Below are 24,231 nucleotides of genomic sequence, written 5' to 3'. Positions count from 1 at the left end.
TTTTGTAACTCCATGGAAGAAGGTGGTTTACACAGGACTTGCCACATGACAGTGAATTTCGGTAATACCCGAGTATTCTTGAAAAGGTTTTAATGAATCTAAAAAGGCACTATAGTTTTTGGATTGCTCTGTAAGTATGTTGCTATTGGATCTTTCTCTTTAAACAAAAGTAATGTGAATGGAAATACTGCTGTGTATGATAGGGAGATAAAAATGTTTATCTAAAACCTGTCTAAACATGCCAACATTCCTGTATATAACTTATATAGGATTTCTTAGGGTAACCATTACATATAAACTGATCATGTAAGAAGTCAGGTTTCTCTTCACTTTTTTTTTTTTTTTTTTATCAATTGCCTCAAGATGCATAATGATCTAAGATGATGCCAAATTTCTGGCATAAATTTTGCACTCCATCTGTCTAAAATGAAAAACTACAACATTATATAAGTTTATATACACCCTCTATCCAAAATGAAACTGAACGTTTAGAAAATAGAAGAAACCTGTTGTATTTTTTGTTGTAGAAAGCGGCAACTTTCATTAATGTTCTGTCAACTGCTTATGACATTTGTTTCATTAGAAGCTAAGTTATAGTGCCAAGAGTGACAATGTGTTTTGACAAACAGTCGGAAAATGAGTTTCAAACAGAGACTGCGATTGACTTTTGTGTTAAACTTGGTGAAAGTTTTACCGAAAAAACACATTAAATGCTTCAAAAAGCATACAGTGATGAATGTTTATCCCGTAGTCAAGTTTACGAGAAGTTTAAGCGATTTCAAAGTGGTTGTGAGACGCTTGAAGACGACGAAAAGCCGGGCTGTCCAAAAACTGGACTGAGCGAAGTTAACATCCAAAAAGTGTGTGATTTCATCAAAGAAAACCTGAAATCGTCCATGAGATTGATTGAAGATGAATTGGGGATTCCAAAATCAACTGTGCACAACATTTTGACCAAGAGTTTGGGTCTTTGGGCTTTGGGAAACGTTGATGTTTTGAGAATGAGCCTCGAAACTAAGTGCAGAGTGCTGAGTGGAGACCACCAAAAGAGGGACATCCAAAAAAAAAAAGTCGCTTGGAGAAGTCAAAAGTAAAGATGATGCTAATTTGTTTCTGCGATTCCAAGGGTTATCCACAAAGAATTCGTTCTGCCTGGCCAAACGGTCAATGGTGAGTTTTATCTCGAAGTTTTGAAGCGATTAATAGTGAGAATTCATCGCATATGGCATGAATATCAGCTGGTCACTTTTGCACGATAATACACCAGCTCATCGTTCAAACATTGTGAGACAGTTTTTCCACAAAAACCAAGTTTGTGTGTTGGATCACTCACCATATTCACCTGATTTAGCACCCTGTGACTTCTTTCTCTTCCCCTGACTTCATTTGCCGATGAAAGGAAAGCAATATGACACCACTGAAAACGTTCAAGAAGCAATAACTATGACCCTGAACAGTATCCCAAAAACCAATATAAAAAACTCATTTAACGAATTAATTGACCATGCCAAACGCTGAATCGAAGCTGAGGGAGAGTATATTGAATGAAATAAATGATCTGAATAATTATAATTGGCCTGTGTTTTATTTTCTATCAAAAGTTTGGTTTCTTTTTGGACAGAGATGTATAATACTACTACTCCTTGGCATTACAGTCCATTTAGGACCTGGGCCTGTCTCAGTATAGCCTTCCATTCTTCACGATTCTGTGCCTTGCTCCTCCAGTTCTTTACTCTCATTTTCTTTAAATCATCCTCCATATTGTCAAGCCATCACCTTTTTGGTCGTCCTCTGGGCCTAGATCCACCTGGTGCAGACAATGAAGACTTTTTTTTTTTTATGGCTCTATCATCCCCCATTCGCTGAACATGTCCTAGCCATCTCAGTCTTCTCACCTTTATTTCAGTAATAATATCAACTTCATTGAATTTCTCCATTATTTCTTTGTTATTCCTCACTTTCCAAAGTCCATTCTCATTAATTGGGCCAAAGATCTTTCTTAATACCTTTTGTTCATATTTGTAATCAGTTTTGATCTCTCTGGATCATTGTCCATGTTTCACAGTTTGTTTCACAAAAGTACAGGTTTGAGGATTACTTGATATAGCTGGATTTTACTTTTTATCTAAATCAAATTAGATTTTAATAGTGGCTGAATACTATAATAAGTTCTATTTGCAGCAGCTATTCTATAGATAATTTCAACTGACATATCATTACTTTCTGTCATTACTGAACCCAAATATTTGAACTGTTGGACTCGTTCAAAGGTTTATTAAGTATTTTGTTTTAGTTTCATTTGTTGTCCCATTTTCCTTGCCTCTTCTCTCATTTGTCTATAACCTTCTCTGAGGCTTCTCTCAGTTCTTGCAATACAGTCCACATCATCTGCAAAAGCCAAAAGCTGTAGACTTCTATTCATAATAGTTCCACCTCTGTTTATAATTACATTTCATATTACCCTTTCAAGGCATAGGTTGAAAAGCATTGTTGATAGTTGATCTCCTTGTCCTAATTCTTTGGTAATCCTGAACTCAGGTGTGAGTTCGCCCTGTATTTGCACTCTATCCATGGTATTTCTGAGTGTCATTTTAACTAATCTTATCAGTTTAAGTGGAATTTGGAATTCCTTCATGACTTTAAATAGCTTATCTCTATTAATGTTATCATAGGCTTGTTTAAAGTCCACAAACAAATGGTGCAGATTGATATTGAACTAGTAGCATTTCTCCATTATAGTTCGTACTATAAAAATCTTGTTCTGTTGTTGATCTATCATACCTAAAGCCACATAGTCGCCCAGCGTTTTTTCAATAAAGGGTTTCAATCTAGTTGCCAGTATCCTTGCAAATATTTTGTAAATTACTGAAAACAGTGATATTCTATCATTTTGGCATAGAGACTTGTCATTTTTCTTATGTATAGGAACGATAGCAATATCCCATTCAGTAGGCATAGATTCAGTTTCCCATACCTCTGACAAGCACTTATGTATTTTGATTAGTAGTGATTGCTCACCATATTTTAATAGTTCAACTGGTATTCCATCTTCACCAGGTGCTTCATTATTTTTCATTCTCTTTAAGGCTAATTCCAACTCGTTTAATTCTGGTGCTTCCTCTGTCTCAGCTTTTCCCATACTTGCCAGGGATTCGTTAAACTCTTCTTCTGGAACGTCATTTTCCAAGCTTGTTTTGTCCTGAAGGAGATCTTCAAAATATTCTGCCCACCTTTTCAAAATGTCCTCTTTTCCACTGAGCAAGTTTCTTCCCTCATGGTCTCTGCAGAAAGTTGTTCTGGGTTGAAAACCACCTTTAATTTCCTTTATCTTATTATACATTTTCTTAATTTTTTCCTGTATTCTTCAAAATCTCAATTTTTAGCCTTGCCTTTTCCAATTCACGTTTCTTTCTTCTACACATCTTTTTAGCTTGTTTTCGTTTTTCTCTATATTCATTCTCATTTGCTCGAGTTTTTCGTTCAAGCATCTTTAGACAAGCTGTATTTCTATCTTCAACACATTTTCTACATTCCAAATCATGCCATTCATTTCTTTTATCATTGTTTCTGAATCCCAGGACTTCTTAAGCCACTTTAGTAATTTTATTCTTGATCCCTTCCCATTTTTTATCTAGACATATTATTTGTAAGTTCATCCTCATTTTATTCATTTATTTCTTCTCTCAATCTTTCAATATATTTTTGTCTGATTTTTCCATCTTTTAATTTTTGGATCTTGGTGTTCTCTTTCCTCTACCTACTTTATTAATTTTTATCCTTTGTTTATATTTAATTCTTAACAAGTGATGATCCATATCACAATCTGCTCCTCTAAACCTTCTTACAATAATGATATCTGTCACATTCCGTCTATCAATCATCACGTATGATCATGTATCATAATCATCATGTATAATAATACTGCTGAATAAAATTTCAATGCCGTTTGATTCATGTCTGCATTTTCACCTTTCCCAATTTATTGTTAAAATTTGATTAGTAGTCTAAATTCTAAGAATCTATTCTGAGTTAACACCATGATTTTATGTATCTTTTCTTTGTGCACTGTGAATTAAACCACGAAAAATTAGATTCTCAATTTAAAGATTGTCTTTCGCAACTTTCTTAGCCTCTTCTCAAACTATGCCTGCTTATATAAAGTTCACCTGGGTAGCTAAATGAATAGTATAACTGCTCTCTAAACAACAGGTCATCATCAAATTCCTGATATTTACCTCAAGGGGTGTACAGGATATAATAGTACTACATGAAAAATTTACATCATTACTAACTTCCTATCCACAATTTTCCTCCAAATCAGTCTGTTACTTGTCAAGACTCCAACATTATCAGATCTTATATTTCTATCGTCTAAGGCACTTTGTACCGTATCAATCCACCTATATCTTGGTCTTCCTCTGGGTCATTTTCCTGCCAACCTGGCAGAGAACACTTGCTTTGCTATTCTTTCCTTGCCCATTCTGTTTAAGTGACCATACCACCTGAGATTAGCTCTTCTAACGCATTCCTGGATGCTGACAATGTCAAGTTCTTTCCTAATATCCTCATTTTTAATATGATATTGCCGTTGATGCCATCTGTTCACACCTCTAAATTTTCTCAGGACTCTCATATCTGCAGTCTCTAGTCTTTGGTCAAACCATGATATCAGAAGTGGAGATGTTAATGTACGCTCTTTGCTTCATGCAGATGATGTTATACTTCTAAATAAATCCGCTACAAGTTTGCAAGATTCCCTGACTAAATTGAATAACTGTTGTAATAGATATGGCATGATATGGTATGAAGGTCAGCAATAAAAAGACAAAGACAATGAAAATAGGTAGAATCATTGAAAATGTCAACTGTGTTGTGAATGGAGAACCTGTGGAACAAGTAAAACATTTCAGCTACTTAGGAACGATTTTTAGTGAAGATGGTAAATTAAATATAGAAATAGACAACAGAATCAACAAAGCTGGTATGGTAGGAAGTCAATCGAATAAATTCATATGGAATAAGAGAGAAATTAGTCAGAACACTACATTAACTGTATACAAGACAGTGTTCAAACCAGTTTTAACTTATGGATCCGAGTTCTGACCCAGCTCTCTTGGTCAGAACTCAGATTTCTTGGGTCCCCTAGTTCTATTAATAAGGAATCAATGCTGCAGCACACAATGACATTCAAGATGATTCTGTGCTTCGAACTTTATGCAAGATAAAGTTGAAAGCACAGAATTCCCATTTCACAAAGCAAGGTCTGTGCAAGATTGATTAACTTGAACACCTGTGAGATGAACCTGAATAGCAATTGTGAGCCAGGCTGAATCTCCTGACATCAGTGATCAAGCACATTAATGCTCTTCTGGAAGAATGGAAGGGAATTACCACAGCAGCATACCAAAATCTAGTGAAAAACCTTCCCAGAAGATTGGAGGTTGTTACAGCAGCAAAGGGTGGATCAACCTCATACTAATACCTTTCATATTATAGTGCAAGTGCATGACATGGCTTGAAAAAATCCTATATGTGGTCTCTGGAGAAAGGCTTCTAGATTGTGTGAAAAACATAGTTACCATATTCATGGATGCCACTAATGCTGTTCATGTACTAGAGATTTACAACTGTTTGTAAGTGGGATTGACAAAAACTAAGCAATGAGAAGGAAAATTCCTCTAATTCTCACCAGTTAGGGTTATCTGAGTACTTCTGATCAAATTATCTACTCCAGCTACCTTCCCACATTTCAAGTTCTCAAATGTTTGATCAACCATAAATACTGATATGCACTTCTGACTGCACTACTCTTTTTGACTGGAGTTGGCAGCAAGTAAGAATAGCTTTCAGTAGACGTTTGTAAACATACCATCTAGTTTTATTGATTGTATCTAAAAAAATCTGCACAGTTAGTCTAGTGGCTATGCGTTTGGCAACCGTATGCCTGGGGAAGTAGTGTCCTAGGTTCAATTCCTGTTGACGATGTGAGGAGCTTAAGGATCTTCCTCAGCCATAGTCAAGTTAGCCAGTCTTGGGCATGAACAACAGGGTTTTTTCCACCAGTTTATCTGGGGTTTTTCATCCAGCAAGCAGCCACACAGGGTACAGTCAAAGGATATAATATGGCAGGGAAGGCAATGGGAAATCACCTTGCTCATAATCATTTCCCTAGTATGGTAGCATATAGCTACCCCACTAACTGTAAGGCTGAGGGAATAGAATAGATCTAAAAAAAAATATTTTTAAAAAATTGCACTCAATATTGACAGTAAATGACATTGATGTACAGAGATAAAAAGTATGTGAAGTAATCACATCATAAATTTCCTGATATGTACTCCCAAGAGGTGTTCAGGTTACTATGACAGCACTACATGATTACATGTACATTTTATTAATCTCCTATCAACAATTTTCCTCCAAATCAGTCTATTACTTGTGAGTATTCCAATATTGTCATAGCTAACATTCCATGCTTCTAAGGCATCTCTGACTGAATCAATCCACCTAGACCCTTGGTGTTGTTCTGGGTGTCTTTTCTGCCATCTTGGCATCAAACACCTATTTTGCTAACTTTTCCTCCCTCATTCTCCATACCACCTTGGATTAACTCTGCTGTTATATTCTTGAATGTGAATAAGGTCAAGTTCCTTTCTATTACCTTCATTTTTAATATGATTGTGCCATTGATGCCATCAGTTCACTCCCTTAGTTTTTTCTCAGAACCCTGACATCTGTGGACTAGTCTTTGATCAAGTGCATTATTTCTAATGCAACTCTCTCAGATTCATAACTTAAAACTGGTTTGAACACTGTCTTGTATACTGCTAGTTTGGTGTTTTGACTAAAATCTTTCTTATTCTATAGAAATTTATTCAACCGGCTCTCCACCATACCAGCTTTGCTTATTCTGTTGTCTATTTCCCAATTTAACCTTGTCATCTTCACTAAAAACTGTGCCTAAATAGCTGAAATATTTTACTTGTTCTATAGGATCTGCATTCGAAATGCAGCTGAAGTTTTCTATGCTCCTGATTATTTTCATAGTTTTGATATTTTTCTTGCTGATTTTCATGCCAAATTTGTTACAGCCATAATTCAATTTAATCAGAGAATCCTGGAGCCTTGCACTAGATGTGTTTAGGAGTACAACATCAGCATAAAGCAAAGAGTTAAGTTTGACATCTCCAATTCTAATATCACGTCTAATGTCACTTTGTTTCATAATGTGATCCATACAGATGATGAATAAGAGGGGAGATCATCTGTTATTTCCACTCATATTCAGTGCAGCTTTATCTTATCCCTGATTTTACATCAAACCATCTTCCTATATTTCCTTCAATTTTAACTGCTGACTGACAAATATAAATAGACTGCTCAGTATAATGTTCCATTCACTCCATATAATTAAAGTGTTTTAAAAAGTTTTTCTCTGGGCACCTTGTCATATGACTTTTCCAGATCTACAAAACTGAAGTACAGATCCTTGACATATTCCCACGATTTTCCAACTATGTCTTAAAGTGAAAATCTGATCTTGACAACTTTGCCTGAACCCAGCTTGTTCTTCTCCGAGTTTCTCTTCCACAATCTTTTTCAACCTTTTTTCAAGTATGCTTGCATAAATCTTATCTGGAACACTTAGTAGAGAAATTCCTCTGCAATTCTCACATTCAGCTTTATTTCCTTTTTTATAGATGAGTATTATGAGAGCCATACTCCAATCATTTAGAATTCAATCTTCTGTCCAGGCCCTCTGAATTATGAAGTGTAGCTAAAACAAAACTTTTATACCTCCATGTTTAAGCATTTCTGGTCAGCTATCATCTAATCTAGCTGCCTTTCCACATTTCAAGTTTCTGATGGTTTTTCTACTTCAAGTATTGATTGTGTACTCCTCTTTGTATCCCTCTTGAAACTTTCCTGGTATAGTTCTGTCGCTGCTTGCTTCGTTTAAATCTTTCAAAGTAATTACTGCAGGCATCTAAGATATCCTTACCTTCAGTTTTCATGTCACCTTTATCATCTTTGATACCTTTTACAGTATATTTCCTCCATTTCTAAGCTTCTCTAATAGCATCCATAACTTTTGCTACCTTTCTGATATTTATTTTCCACACTCTTTACCAGTCTTTATATGATTTTTGTTTATCTACTTTAAGGATATCTGCAGACTTATTTGCTAGGAACTCTTGGTATGCCTTCTTCTTTTACAGGACTGCTTCTTTATGGTGTTCTTATTTTTTTATCCTTGTAGACAATTTCACCACATACCTCCCTAGCTGAATCAATGTCTTCTTCAGTTTGCCATTGAGACTCCAAGGTTTGGTTCTTGTTTTCAATGTGATTCATCTTTTCTTCAATAATGGTTGTATAGTCGAGTCTACAATTTATCTGTAAAAGGTGCTCAACTTTAATTCTTTTTAAAATTTTCTTACATACTGTTCTTTTTAATGTGATATCCATTTTTATCATGCTTAGAACTAAGTAATGGTCATTTCCAATTTCAAATCCTCTTGTAAACTCTTGTATCCTGAACCAGCATGATGATATTACTATCAACTATGATGTAGTTAATGAGACTTTTCTTATTTTGTTGTGTTCTCTCCATGAACTTGTGCACATCTTTATATTGAAATGGTGTTAGTAATGACTAGTGTGTGTTCCGAGCAGAAGTTCAGTAAATACTTACCACTATTATTAGCTTTGCCTATTTCTCTGAATTTTGCCAAAATATTCCTATATGCCTGGTGAGATTAATTTCTCATCAACAAGGACCAGTTTTCAATTCTTTATGTCAGCTGCATATTTTAATGACTCAAAAAATTCCTCCACTTCTTCTTTAGATGATTCCACACAAGAACCTTCTGTGGGAATCACAGACACAAATAAGTTTCATTGTCCATTTCTCCATTTTGAAGCTGCCCACATAACTCTACCTGAAACTGCCTTCCAATCAAGTAGTTTACCTTTGTGTCTAGTGTTGAATGTTATTGCTAAAACTTCCATTCCATGATCATTATTGTCTGAAAACAGTTGAATGACAATTATGTCCACTTGGTACTTTTCCAATTCTTCTGCAAGTTCGATTTCCTTTTCCATTAATACTCCTTATATTGATGATTCCTCTCCTCAGTTCTTCTGAAGATGGATTAATTCTTCTTCTTGATATTGATTTAGAGCTTGTTCCAGTAGCTGACTTTTCACTGTTCACCTGGTTACTTGACGAAAACAGAAGGGGCCTTGTTTAACTCAGTGACATGCCAGTTGACATGAAATCTCATCATACCATCATATGCATGTGTGGTTTAAGCCAATAGAGAGCACAATTTAGTCAGCTAAGTCCCAAATTGCCAACCTATCCTAGTTTGTTCAGTACCCAGCAGATACCTACTAACAGGGCATACCACATGAAAGTGAGGATTGGACATTACATCAGAATCCCCAGTTGGTTCTCCGCACTCCTGAAAGGCGATGTGGAGGTCTACTCCCAGTTATTTGGCTTTGACCTTTAAGCAAATCCTTCCCCACATCTAGAAGCAGTGATATCAATATATGCCAGCTGAAAAGTTTTATCATTTGGTTCATTATACTGTCTACTATCATTTCAAAGATATCATGATGATCAACATTTCAAATTCCATTACAAATCATAACATTAGAATATGATCAACATTACAAATTTCAAATCATATCACAATAACAATTGTTTGTTGGCACATATTTTGTCAAGACTAGATTAAGGATGGATTAAAATGTGAATTAGCTTTTAAAAGTGGAAGAAGGGAGGTGATATGATGAACATTTAAGTGGCAAGAAAAGTTTATCAGATGAAGAGAAAACATTTTCCACAGGAAAACAGATGGTAGGAGAGCAATAGGTTATCCCTATAAGTTTTAAATATAGATGGATACTATAAGCAAAAAGAAAGCTACAAAATTTTTTGCAGACTGTAAAATGCACTATAGGGCAAGTAGTAAGTGCACTACACTTGACAAGTTCAAGATGAAATATGGCAGGTATTATGATGATTCTTTCATCTCCAGGGAAATCTAAAATAATTCTGAAAAGTAGCATTCATATACTGGTGAATACATTCAAGTATTGATGGTATCGATATGTGGCTATATATTAGTATTCATATATTGTGTGTGTGTGTGTGTGTGTGTGTGTGTGTGTGTGTGTGTGTGTGTGTGTGTGGAGTAATTGCATTCAAAAGTACACATCAGTATTTTTGTAGTTAAATAAGTACAGGTAGTCCTCGACTTATGACGATTCGCACTTACGACAGCCAAAATTATTATTATTAAAAATTCTCTAATTTAACTTGGTCGCCAGAAATTATTATTATTAAAAATTCTCTAATTAAACTTTGTCATCAGAAATTATTAAAAATTCTCTAATTTAACTTTGCAATCAGAAATTATTATTAAAAATTCTCTAAGTTAACTTTGCCACCAGCATATACATACATACAGTATATCACATTGCTTTTGTATATGCATTGCAACATCGCCGTTAGTCGACAAGCAAAGTCTATCACCAATAAGAGATAGCCGCTGCTATGATTTATCCACTTCTAATTTATTACAGCCTTCGGCACGTTAGTTGCTATTGGTCTAAACTTACATGTTTATGTAAGTTTAGACATTTTTCACTGTTTTAAGTTATATAGAAACTTAATTTATGAAAATATTATAACAGAAATCAAACAAATCAAGAATTAACAAAAGTCCTCAACTACGTCGGAATCGACTTACGATGGAGAGGCTGGAACGGAACCCCATCATAAGTCGAGGACTACCTGTAATCAAGAACTTGAAATGTGGACAGGTACCTGGAGTAGATAATTTGATCAGAAATGCTCAGAACTCAATCCATAATACCTGCTAAGAAAGTAAAATTCTAGATATTTAGAGTAACACTTTCAATATCATGTGTAAGAGTTCTTATATCTTAAAAAAAACTCTTCTATAGAAATAAAATTGGAAAGGGAAATGCTACTAGTTGTGGTGTGAAACTTTGTATTGTCTAATATGGACCTCCAGTGTGTCTCATGACTGCATAAAGGTCCAGGATAATCATAATAATAAAATAATATTTCATAGCAGATGGAAACTAAAGGTGGAAGGAAGAAATTAAACTTTACACTGGAGTCCAAAGCTGGCCTGGTTGGCCGAGTGGTTAGCATATCCACTCTCTAGCCAAGAGGCAGGTTCAAATCCTACTATGGGCACAGATGTTTGTGATAGTCCTGCTAACTCTGTGTAGAAAGGGAATCTGAGACCGTACCAATTTTTCTAGCAGAATGCTTCACTCCGAAAACCCTATGAGGTATGGGAGAGACACACAGCATCTAATGATGTCATATGTGAATAAGTAACTAGAATCCAAGATAGTTTTGACCACTTGATAGTTTTGACCACTTGATACCTAAAGCATTGTGACCAATAATGGTCACAATGCTTTAGGCACTGAAACTCATTTACCATACACAGTGGTGACTATTACCATACAGCTTGGTCTTTCCTCTAGAGCAATTTCACAAACACTCAACTTTGTGAAATAAAATGTGAAATAAAATGAAAAGAAAAATTTTTAATTTTTCTTTTTATTTTATTTGCTTTGTAAATCAAATGTCTAATCAGACTGAATAAATGAAAAGAAAAATTTTATTGGTTAAAAAAAAAAAAATATTTCAAGATCAAAATACTATTTAAGACTGACAGAATTAGAAATGCTATTTATAATTCAAAATCAACTATCAGAAACAATAACTAAAAGCTAAATTCTTTATTTTATTTATCCTGAATGCTCAAAAATTTTGCAAGTTTCGAGTATCATGTTACTTCATGAAAAAAAAAAAAAAAAAATTATGTATTCATGTCAATGGTAGGGAGGTAACTAAATTAGTCAAAATAGTAGAATTACTAAGTGAACACTTTGAAAGAGTGTATCATCCAGGTGGTGATATTGCAGGAAAGCGAGAGAGCCAAAGGCTTATACAGGAATTGAGGTAAATGAAATGGAGGTGCACAGCATATTACAGAACCTTAATGTGAATACAACTGTGGGATTGGATGGTAAACCAGCTCAAGTTTGACATGAAACTATGAGAGAATTGTCAGTGCCTTGACCATATTGTTTAATCTAAATCTCAGTTCTGGGTTAGCCCTGAGGAGATAGAAAGTTCTCAAGATGGAAATAGTTCCATTGCATAAAGGAAGCTCCAAAACTAATGTAGCAAATTACCCACTGATCGGCATATCAGGAGTTATTAAAGTATTGGAGAAGTTAGTAAATAGCAAAATACAAGAATGGACAGATGGAAATGGGATACTGATGGGGGGGGGGGAGCATGGTTTTGTGAAGAATAGGTTATGCTCAGTAACTTGCTCATAATTTTATAATACAGTGATAGCTGAATTGGATAATGGAAAGGGGGGGGGTTTACAGTAATACTGCTGAACTTTGCAAAACTTTTGACAAGAATACAACATGGAATTCTCATCAGTAAACTGCAGCACATAGGGATGGATACTGGGCTGGTGAAATGGATAGAAGGGTGGTTGATGAAGAGATATCAGAGAATAGTTTATTCAGGAGTAGAGTCTGAAATAAGGCCTGCAACTAATGGCATGGCGCAGGGTTCTGTTCTTGAACTGCTACTGTTTAATTTGTTCATTAACAATATAAGAAAGAATCTGAGGGGAAGTGTTCAGTTGTTTGCCATTGATGTACAAAGTTGGATAGAGCAATACTTAATACAGATAATGTCAAAATTTTGCAGAATGATTTAGATAGATTAGCAAACTGGGCAAAGGAGAATTGATCCATTCTCCTTTGTGGTTTAATGTGGCAAAGTGTAAGATTATGCATTTTGGGGTGAAAAGATTACCAGCTGTATACCACATTGGTGGAACTGTACTCCAGAACACTGATGAAACCAGAGACTTGAGAGTTTTAGTGGATAGGGAGTTAAAGTTTAGGGGACACACATAGTAAAAGTGGCTAAAGCACCTCATCAGATTACTTGGCTACTGAAGAATACTTTGATGAGCAGAGAGAGAAGCAGGTTATTGTGTCTCTTTATCAAACCTTGATAAGACTTCATCTTGACTACTGCATGCAGATCTGGAAGCCAAGGCTTCTTGAGGATCAGGAGGAGAGGATCCAGAGACGAGTGACCAAGGTGATAGCAATTCTATGGAAGAACCTTACAAGAACAGGTTGAAGATTTGTGGGTTACAGAAACTGGTTGATAGGCAGAAAACAGGTAATATGATTGAGACATACAAATTACTGAGGTGTGTGTTGGTGGGAGAACTAGGAGCCATCCATGGAAACTGAGTAAGAGTGTAGTTAGCAAGGGTGTTAGAATTTGGTTTTTTGCTGGGAGAATAGTGAACGAGTGGAACAGATTGCTAGAGTGTTGTGGGTGCCATGACTGTGAATGAGTTCAAAGCAAAGTATGATAGATACTATGCAAACATTGGATAGTTCTTGACATGATGTTTAGGTCCTCCTTCGATGAGTCTAAGGACTCCTTGGAGTTGCCCATAATAATAATCAGCAAGCCTGGATTCAACTGCCTACAAAGTTTGGCAGGAAGCAATGAACTTTTTGATAGTGTTTTACCGCATATCACTTGCTGTACATCACAATATTATTTCCAACATACATAAAACCAAAAGACAAGTAACTTTCATCCTAATTTCATTTTGATCTTTTATTACTTGTTTTTAATTTTATGCTATTATTATGTGGATATTCTTGAACCTTTGAGATTTCACTGGAGGAACGATATTTTGGCAAATTAAAAATTGAAAATGTTCATTCTTATTTTCATGTGACTTAATATGTCATTCATTTCAGCTTCCTCTGGCATATTAAAGGTTCCTCCCCCCTCCCCAAATTTCTTTCTCAGTCACAAATCCACTCAATTTACCTAAAAAAAATTTAACAAAGCCACTTTGGTTAGTGAAACCAATTTCGTTATGCATATTGCACTGATAGAGAATTTTAAAAAAAAAAATCTTCAACAGGAAAGAGATGCAAATGAACTATACAGTTTAGACATGTAGATATGTCAAATACTGGTGAAGAGGGTATGCTGCATGAGCATACAGCACCTGCTCTCTCCTAGTACACTAGATATATAATGCTAGTTAATGCCTATAATAGGGTGATGCAATATATTGAAGACTATCAATCCTGGCATTCTTAACTGTTGTAAACCATAAAGAATATCATTTGCACCAAGTTTAGCATATATCCTACTTAAAGACTTCGAAGCAACCCAAACATTACTTGTATTTTAAACTTTACCTTGTTAATCAGAGAAAATATTTAGTCCCCTTTTCACACACAAGGATTTGAACAGAATGGTCATGTGGAAATGGGTGAGAATACCAATTCTCAATTGACATCCTGGAATGAAAAAACAGAAGATTGTTTACTAATGGTAGAAGTGAAAGGCAAAATGATAGCAATGGTACACAAGAAAAAGTTTGTAGAATATACTGTAATAGCGATATCAGTGGTATCAATAACAGTATCAATACCAATTCAGTCACGCATTAAGGTCAATGTGTGACTGAATTGGCCACTATTATTCCTCGACTTTCTTCCAAGGCTGCAAGAACAAGAGCAGTTGCTAGTCAACATCCATTTACCATTCACTTTCAAGCATAAAATCAAATTCTCATCCTGTTCTTTCATTCCATCTATCTCTGTCAGAGCCTCAACCGCTATTCTCTACAGACAACTTTCAACTATTCAAGAAACGTCTAATTTTTTCTTTCTTCTTACCTTTACTCAACTCTGATGTGCAAATGTCTTGCTACCTTTCATTTGTGAGTCAGACATAGACAAAATTTTCAATCAAGTCGAGTAAGTCCAAGGGTGGTAATTTATAATCACAACTAGACACAAGATGCTGCAGACCCACAGCAGTATGAAAAAGGCAGCAAGAAGAACAGATTTTATTTGAAAAATTTAGTTGTAGTCATCATGAGGGAAGCTATTCCTAAGAACAAAGGTAGAAGGAATGAAAGAGGAAGAAAAGATGGTTTGATAAGTTTGAAGCCAAACTGAAAATGGATGCTGACCAGCAGCTACCTTGTGTTACTAGTTTATAAAAGAAGAATGTGGAGGAATGATGGTGGTCAGGAGAACATTATCCACATAAATAAATACATAAATGGAGAGAGAGGGGCTAATGAATCAAATTAACAATGAATAGGGATCAAGGAGGTGCATGCATTATGTCTGATTACATGTGCCTACCTACCTCACGTTCAGTTACAACTTATTAGAAAAGTGTTCCTCATATCCTCGATATCAATTTGAAGTTTTAATCAAAAGGTTATGTCATTTTTAAAAATCACATAGTGGAAGAACAGGACACTGCATCTTTCCAGTGGAAAAGACCAGAGTCCGATTCTCATCATGACAGGAGGAATCTTTATGTGGGCTTTTCAACTGAAGGTGAGTTACTGATCTCATATGGAGGTAGCAAGATTTTTTTTTCTCCTGGAAACTTGGGCTTTTCATCTTGGGTACAGGCAATAAGCATTGACACAGTTCACAGACAAAAAAAAAAATCTGTGGTGGTGATGGCATTGTATGCTGATGGTAGTAGTGCTGTAGTTGGAGGATTAAATAAGGAAGATGGTGTGTTGGATGTGGTTGAGTAGAGTACCTTCCTAGAGGTGTCACATAATAATAATAGTAGAAATACATACACAGGTTGGTTAATGTGCATATTATATGCTAAAATTAGGACAGTAAAAAGTTATATTTGGATTGGATTTCAACTTCAACCAGAACAGTATAGTTGTTGTACAAAAAGAGGATGACCAAAGGCTTAATTATTTGAACACATCCATACTGTATAATTATTTAAAACAAGGCAACTACAGTGCGCAACTGAAAGAACAAAATAACGAGACAAATTGCACTACGATATGAAAGGAGAGATTTTGATTCTCATCACAACAAGAGGAATCTTTAAATGGTCTTTTTCAGATGAAGGCAAGTTAACTGATTTCATATGGAAGTAGCAGACGTTTCTCCAGGAAACTCTGGTTTATCATCCCACATGTAGGCAAATCAGAAAGAGAACTCGTAATCTCGAGAGGTATCGGATGGTGCTGTGTGGTGATGGAGATTACTGCCACTGGGTGTTGATTGAGAAGTATATAATGGGAAAGGTGGGCTGTGTTAAGCCCTACTGCGATGAGTTGCTGAGCTACTTGGAGATGTATATAATAATGAATTATTTTATTTGGTTAACAATATTAATTCAAATTTTGATTTAATGCATAACAATCTATTTTTGATAAAGGTTTATTCTGTATTATTTATTTCTTTGCATCACCTAGAATAATGAGACATCAATGAATGTGAGTAGCAGTAGACAAAAGATTGTGGATGTAGCTACAGTAATAAGAAGAGTTGTCAGTATGGATGAGTGCTTGAATGATAACAGTAGCGGCATAGAGTAGTAAGAGAGCAGGCATAGCTGGTGGCAAGTTAGTGGCAGTAAGAAGGTAGATGTAGTGAAAATACGATTAGCGCAAATGGCAATGAGAAGTAAATTAAGAGATAAAAGCCAAATGTTGAAATTTTATTTTTCACTTGGTTAGAGTATAGTAAATTTAGTTTAATCCTTTATCCAAGTGTGAGCAAACAAAGTTTGCGCCTGAAAGTATCTTCAGGACTGGGGTAAGGTGGTACAACTTTGTTTGCTCACACTTGGATAAAGGATTAAACTAAATTTACTATACTCTAACCAAGTGAAAAATAAAATTTCAACATCTTTCTCTAAATCCAGAGTAATTTATTAAAAAAGGGTGGCACACCATTTGGCAATTCCTATAGGTAGAGATGACCTGCTAATGCTTCTGCCTGGTATCTCAACTTGGGCCTGGTTCCCACTGAAGAGACCTCAATAAAGGTCGCAACTAGTCTGGGTAGTGGCCCTTCCCTTAATGCATAACATTAGACATATCCGCAAGGAGATGTGTTTTGCATTATAGGAGATACTGAGACAGGAGTTGTTGGTAACTTGCTCCACCTTTGCAACGAGTTGCACCACCTTACCCCAGTCCTGAAGATACTTTCAGGCACAAACTTTGTTTGCTCACACTTGGATAAAGGATTAAAGATAAAAGCCAAGTTTTTAATGATGAGGCAAAGATTAAAAGTATGAGGAATGAACTGAGGAGAATTATGGATTTGCATGGGACTGTGAGGAAGAATGGGATGAAAGATTTGAAAGGAATATCAAATAATTTGAGAGTGGCAAAATATAGAGATCAATGATGAGAGGTGTGGAAAGTGAAAAGGTGCACAAGGTCAGTTTTCTGGAAGGTAGAATGATTGGGGTGATTGAATCATTGGATAAGAGGAATACACAAACAAAAGAGTTGGTAGTTGGAACAAATGATATGGCTGGTAACAATGTAAGGAGGGATGTCATGAGGCTATTAAGGAGAGAGAAAGATAAGTCTGGTAGGTAAGGTAGTCGGCATGTTGCACAGGTATGATAATGATGAGCAGAGAAGGAGAACGAAGATTATGAATGGTATGCTAGTAGAATTGTGCAAGGAGAAAGGAGTTCATTTTGTGAATGCGTAAGATGAACTTGAGATCTAGATAGAGCTATATAAAAGAGATGGTTTTCAGTTAGAGAAACTGTTGCTGCAAGAGAAAATTAGTTAAGTGAATATAAGACCTGAGGAAGCAAGAGGTGTTATAGAAGAGCAGGAAAGTAAGGCAGAAGAGTTTGGGAATGGAGAGGTGAGTGGCATGAGTAAAGAGAATGAGAGAGAAAGAACACAGAGTGGACAGGGAAATTGGAGAGATCAGGTTGGACTAGGAAGATACTGCGTGAGAAGTGTAGATGATGGTTTCAGGAGTGGAGGTGTGAGTGTGCAAGAAAGAATTGAGATAAACAAGGATGTGGGGGGTGACATTTAGGCCTGGAAAGGAGTATAATATCAGCGATGATAGACAGGAATAGACAAGGGGAGGGAAGTGTGGAGAAGTCATTATTGAGAAGTGGGGTTAGTGACTTGTTATAGAAAGAAATGAGATAGTGTATAATGCTAGTGGTATTCAAAACAAGGAGAAATGAAATTGTAGCATTGGTGGTTCATTTGGCTAAAAATTGTTGGTATAAGTAAGGCATGGTTGAACAGGGTAGACATTCTGACAGGAATAAAGATGGAGGGATATTTAGTCTTTTGTAAAGTCATAGAAAGCAAAAATGGAGCAGGTGTGCTATTGATGATGGCAGAGGTATCATGCACAACAAGGGTGGAGATGCAAAGAGCAAATACTGAGAGTAATTTTGAAGCAGTAAGGTGTGAAGTGGAGGTGGACAGATTGAAATCTTTAGTAGGGTGTTGCTACTGTGTTATGTGGAAGGCAGTGAGAAGGAAATGCTTAGGCAAATTGGTCCAGCCAATAAGAAAAGGGTGATCATTATGGGTGATTTCCGTTATGGTAATATAATAGAATGAATGTCATGAGTTTTTGAGAATAAACCACCTTAAGCAGTATAACAGAGATCACATGTGGATTGAGGGTCTTGGAATTGATTATCTCATGAGAAGATGAGATGATTTTGTGAAGGATTCAATAGATTGCACATGACAAACTAGTAGTTACAATGAAACAGTGGGGTTAGATAGTAGATTAGTGCATTAGATTAAAGATTAGTTGTCTAGTAGGTATCAACAGATTGTGTATAGGGGAGTGATATCCCAGGAATCTTTTTTGGGGGTACTGTTGTTTAATTTGTATGTAAATTACATTGTAAAGGGTTTAAATGGTGATATATAGCTGTTTACAGATAATGCAAAGTTGGAAAGTGTTATGAGTAGTTGTAGCTTTGCTAAAAGACCTAAACAGACTGTTTGAATGGGCAAGTGTGTGTGTGTGTGTGTGTGTGTGTGTGTGTGGAGGGGTCAATTTAATATTGCAAAGCATAAGGTTTAAAATTTGGTAAGCAAAGATGGGATGTAGAGTACAGGATTGGAGGGAATATTTTAGAAGAGGTGGGAGATATGAAACATCTAGAGGTGGTGATGGATAGGGACTTGAAATTTCATGGACATTTTGCTAAAACTATGAAGGCAACTCAGTACACTATATGAATGATGCAAAGAACACTGATGTGTAGAAGTAAGGATGTTCTGCTTCCATTGTACAAGGCTTTGTTCATGCTGCATATGGATTATTGTGCATAGATTTGGTCACTAGGATTTCAAAAGGATGATGATATGCTGGACAGGATCCAGAGATGATTGACTATGTTGGTTTCTGTTCTCTGGCATGTGAAATACAAGGACAGATTGAGAACATGCAAATTACAGACCTTGTGATATGATCAAGATGTATAAGTTGGTAAGGGATAATTATCAAATTAATCTGGTTAAGATTTTTTACTGAATATCTGGAGACAGGGGGAGAATGAGAGGCCATCCCTGGAAGCTGTATAAAGTGGGTGTGAACATGGGGGGGGTTAAGGAGATATTTTGCATGGAGGGTAATTTAAATACATTGCCAGGGTATGGAGAGGGCAGGGAAAGTGAATGTATTTAAGTCGAGGTATAATGAGTTGTGCATGTGAGAGTAGGATCTCCCACAATGAGTCTCTTGACTCCATGAAGATTTGTTGATAATAAGATGTGGTAAATGAATGGTCACATCATCTTCCATTTGGTGAAAGTGAACATGAAGTGATCAGTTTGGTGGTGGTCAGCCATGCCAAGACTTTTCCACATAAAGTGATACACCCACTTTATATGTGGAACTATAAGATGATTATGACAAACTCAGGAGATGGATTGTAGCAATATCATGAAATGCAGAATTGGATGGGAAGAAAATCAATGCTGCTTGGTCTCTATTCAGAAAGTATCTGGCAGAGGCAATGACTGAGTATGTCAAAGGTCAGAAGATTAAATAAAGTAGGTGTAAAATGGACAACTGAAGATGTGAAGAATGCAATCTGAAAGAAAAAGGCATTGTGGAGATGACACAAGATGAATGATGATAATCAGTTACATGAGGAGTACAAAGATCAAGAATGGAAGGCGACTTGCTTTGTAAATGTAGCAAAAGTGCAGTATGAGCAGCAGTTGGCCAATGAAGCTAAAAGAAATCCTAAAGTTTTTTTTTTTTTTTCAATATGTGGCCAGTAGAAGGAACAAGGATCGTGTATGTAATATAATGAAGAACTTGAGAGCAGTTAGAATGAGTAGGAAGTATGAGGAATGGAGTAAACTTGATATCAATAAGGTCATGGGACTTGGTGTATATCACTGCATTTCTTGAGGGAATGTTCCATGAAGTTAACAGCTGTAACTTACATGAGTCTTAAATTAGCCCAAGTTCCAAAGGAGCGAAAAGGCAAAATTGTTCTGCTTCATAAAGGGAGTGATAAGATTAAGGCTTCGAATTATAGGCCAATCAGCTTATCTGGAGTTGGGATCAAGGTACTGGAGAAGCTAGTGAGGACAAGGATTAAGAACTGGTTGACAACAGCAACAGAATTTTCTTTAATGGACAGCATCAGTTTGCCTGCTTACTTATAAGGAGGTGAGGAACACAGTGGATGGGAGGAGGATGCATATACAGTAGCACATTTAGATTTTACAAAGGCTTCTGTTAGTTTACCACATGACAAACTAGTAGTTAAATTGGAACAGATGGTGTTGGATAGTAGATTAGTACAGTGGATTGGATATTGGCTGTTTGATAGGTGTCACCAGTTTGTGTACTGTGAGTGATATCTCAGAAGAGGAAATTAACTAGTGGTGTGCCTGAGGAGTCTGTTTTGGGGACATTGTTGTTTAATTTGTATGTAAAGGAAAGAGCTTAAATGGTGAGATACAGTTTTGCAGGTAATGCAAAGTTAGGGAGAATTATGAGAAGTAGGGCAGATATTGTAGCTTCAAGAGCAGCTAAATAATTTCTGAATGGGCGAGTATGTAAGGATGTCAATTTAATGTAGCAAAGTGTAAGGTTTTAAAATTTGGGAAGCAAAGATAAAATGCAGAGTATAGGATCAGTGGGGATATTTTAGAGAAAGTGGAGGTCATAAAAGATTTGGGGGTTATGGTGGTTATGGAATCGAAGTTTTGTGAACATCTGGTTAAAATTGAGGCCAACAATGGATTATGGGAATAATATGGAAAATGCTGACATGTAGAAGTAAAGATGTCTTGATTCCAATATACAAGACTTTGATCATACCGCATATGGATTACTGTGCACAGATTTGGTCACCAGGTTTTCAAAAGGATGATGAGATGTTGGAGAGTTCAGAGATGATTGAGTAACTTGGTTTTTGGTCACTGAAATGTGGAATATAAGGACAGATTGAGAGAATGCCAATGCCAATTACAGAACTTAGTGGATAGAAGAAAAGGGGGGGGGACATGATCGAGATGTATAAAAGTTGGTATGGGGGTAACTACGAGATTAACATTTATGAAATTTTTCATAGAATATATGGAGATGGGTGTGGGGGGGGGGGACCATCCCTGGAAGCTGTATAAAGTGAATGTGAGCAAGGTTTGGGTGAGTAGATTTTTTTTGCATGGAGAGAGAGCGATGGGCAATTGGAATGCATTTCCTGAGTGTGGTGAGTGCAGACAGAGTGAATGCATTTAAGTCAAGGTATGATGAGCTATACATGTGAGAGTAGGACTTCCTGTGATGAGCTGACTCCATGGAGGCCTGTTATTAATAATAATAAGGTAACATCTACTGTACTTCCAAGTCATCAGATGAAACCCCATTGGTATAAATAATAAGAAGCAAAGCACACAGTATTACATTACCATTTAACTTTAAAAAAAAAAAAATACTATTATTCTAGGCTTATTCCTACACTTATGCTTCAACAGATAGTTTAAAGCTAATCAAAGCGCTTCCTGTATACGGTAACTAAGAATTACAATTACCCTTCGTAAGAAGTTCTACCCTGAATGCGAAAACATATACTGATACAGTTGTAGTTTCAGCACTTCATTGACTTTTTGAATTAATTTACATTCTTATTCGTTATGAGCATAAGAACTATAATTGACGAAAGAATTACTGGGCACTTAGCAGATAAACAAGGCATTACACAGAAAACATACAAAGTATTCTATCTCAAATATATAATTACATTACTAAATTCTCCTTTATTAAAGCATAGAGACGATGTTTCAATGAACGGCAAGCGTAGAACTTCATCTTCAGCCATCATTAGATAATACAACGTTACGCCCATTCGTCAAAGTTTCCAAAACACGTCGCATCGGAAGCAATACATTTTGGCATGTTGTTCCACTTGGCACCGTGCGTATCAGAAACACCTGGTGTTCACATTTGAAAACATAAGAGAAGGAATTAATTTCCTGTTATAATAATTTTGAAATTACAGGTAACCCTCGTATAATGCGGATGTTAGGTTCCACAGATATGCCGCATTATATAAATCGCGTTAGGCGAGACTCAGATCACATAAAAAAAGTAGGGTTATGTTCGAAATCGTTTTTTTTTAATTATATAAATAACCATGATATATCCACCAAAAAATATTTTTATTTAATTCAGGTAATTCATATAAATTAAGAAAGCATAAACTATTAAACAAAAGACATAGCATAAACTTATAAAAATACAAATTGTACATAAACTTCATTGCCCATAATGCATAAATGATGTTTTAGGCAAAATAAAATTAACAGCATATTTTAATTCATCGCTGTCTTCAAAACTAACACTTCGTAGATGTTCTTTATTTACGAGTGGCCGGACGTCGTCATCACTTGAAATCTCTTGGCAATCTGTCTTCAAAACTAACACTTCGTAGATGTTCTTTATTTACGAGTGGCCGGACATCGTCATCACTTGAAATCTCTTGGCAATCATTTGCATAATTCTCATTGCATACTTCGGCTGATTTAGTTATCAAGAAGTCAGTAATAAGACCTTGCTTACCACTATGCTGTGAATTTTCCTGAGCTCTCCATTGAGGGATCATTACCTGTAAATAACTTCCTAACTTTCTTGCCAAATCCAATCCTTCTGCTAATTTCTTTAAACTGAATTCTTTAACGGATTCATCACAATCAGAATCTTCGGCAGAACTTTTCGCGCTATTTGGTTCGACGTCATCTATTAATTGTATCAGTTCCTCCTAATTTAAATCTATTTCCCCATCAATTAATTCACTAATTTCGTTTTCAACGATATCGCAAAAGCCCTCTATGTGGCCATTACTATAAAAATAAATTTTTTACATAAAAAGCATTACATATCATATGTAACTCACCAGGAAATAAAGTGCAAAGCTTGAGATTAACACACTTATGATTTTTAAACATCAGATTTTATTTTCGTTAAATTTGCGTCTGTCCATATCACGCATGTAGTTATAAGCAACGAATTTATTTTAGGGGAAATGCCCTTTAGGTTGCATGTACATCAATTGTTTACCGTATAAAGTGTTTATTGTTGAAAGTTGTCTTCGTTTACTGCCAGGAAAGCGCATTAAGTCGCGCGGTGAAAAATATATGAAGAGATAAAGAGTTACTACAATTTGTATTTTTATCGAAACCGCGTTGAACAAGGGTTACTACAATTTGTAGACCGCGTTATATAGAAACTGCGTTGTATAAGTACCGCGTTATACGAGGGTTACCTGTACATTTTTTATAAAGAATAAAATGAAACGAAAATTAAATGCTTTCGTTTGTATCCAGAAGTCAGCACTAAAGTTATCTGAAGGAAACCGTAGACTACCAATCAAGGCCGTTTTCATGGGTGTGCGAACTGTGCGGTCAGGGTGGCCACCCAGCAAAAAAATGTTGTACCAACTTATGCAGGAAAACAGGAAAAAGGTACTAAATCTGAAAAAAAAACAAAAAAACTACTAGATTTTTATGTAATATTTTATGTAATAATGTAACATTAAAATTTCAGTTATTTAATATGCTATTTACATATATAGAGGGGTTACAACTCACAAAAAAAAAACACTGGAAGTATTTATTTATTATTTTAACAGATTTTGCTAAATTAACTCTTCAGAAATAGTATATATAGTATCAGAAATATCTGTAGCTGATGAATGTTTCAATTTTTCTTTTGTCAAAAGGAGTCCATCCATCAAGGGAGTTTGTAGTTAATTTCTATTTTATTTATTGTCACTGTGTG

The 24,231-nt window shown here is 35.8% G+C and overlaps 1 protein-coding gene across 3 annotated transcripts in view; it reads right to left on the bottom strand.

Annotated features, from left to right (window-relative positions):
- Nucleotides 1-22,375, bottom strand: part of Cog2 (conserved oligomeric Golgi complex subunit 2) — a 437,003-nt gene extending 414,628 nt beyond the window's left edge. Inside the window, exon 1 of one of the 3 annotated variants that reach the window (XM_090399142.1) lies at nt 22,201-22,375. In XM_090399142.1, the coding sequence (XP_090255268.1) occupies nt 22,201-22,263 (63 nt within the window). In that variant the 5' untranslated portion in view covers nt 22,264-22,375. Of the gene's footprint in view, nt 1-14,331; nt 14,434-22,195 lie in introns of those variants that run through there. The other 2 variants (XM_090399141.1, XM_090399143.1) reach the window with 2 other exon arrangements.
- Nucleotides 22,376-24,231: the final 1,856 nt, after the last annotated feature.

Source organism: Typopeltis vanoorti, chromosome 10, assembly GCF_054136105.1.
Source record: "Typopeltis vanoorti isolate ZY-2024b chromosome 10, IOZ_Tvanoo_1.0, whole genome shotgun sequence".
Taxonomy (NCBI): Eukaryota; Metazoa; Arthropoda; class Arachnida; order Uropygi; family Thelyphonidae; genus Typopeltis; species Typopeltis vanoorti.
The sequence above is the reverse complement of the archived record's forward strand: the minus strand, read 5'-3'. Positions and strand labels throughout refer to the sequence as shown.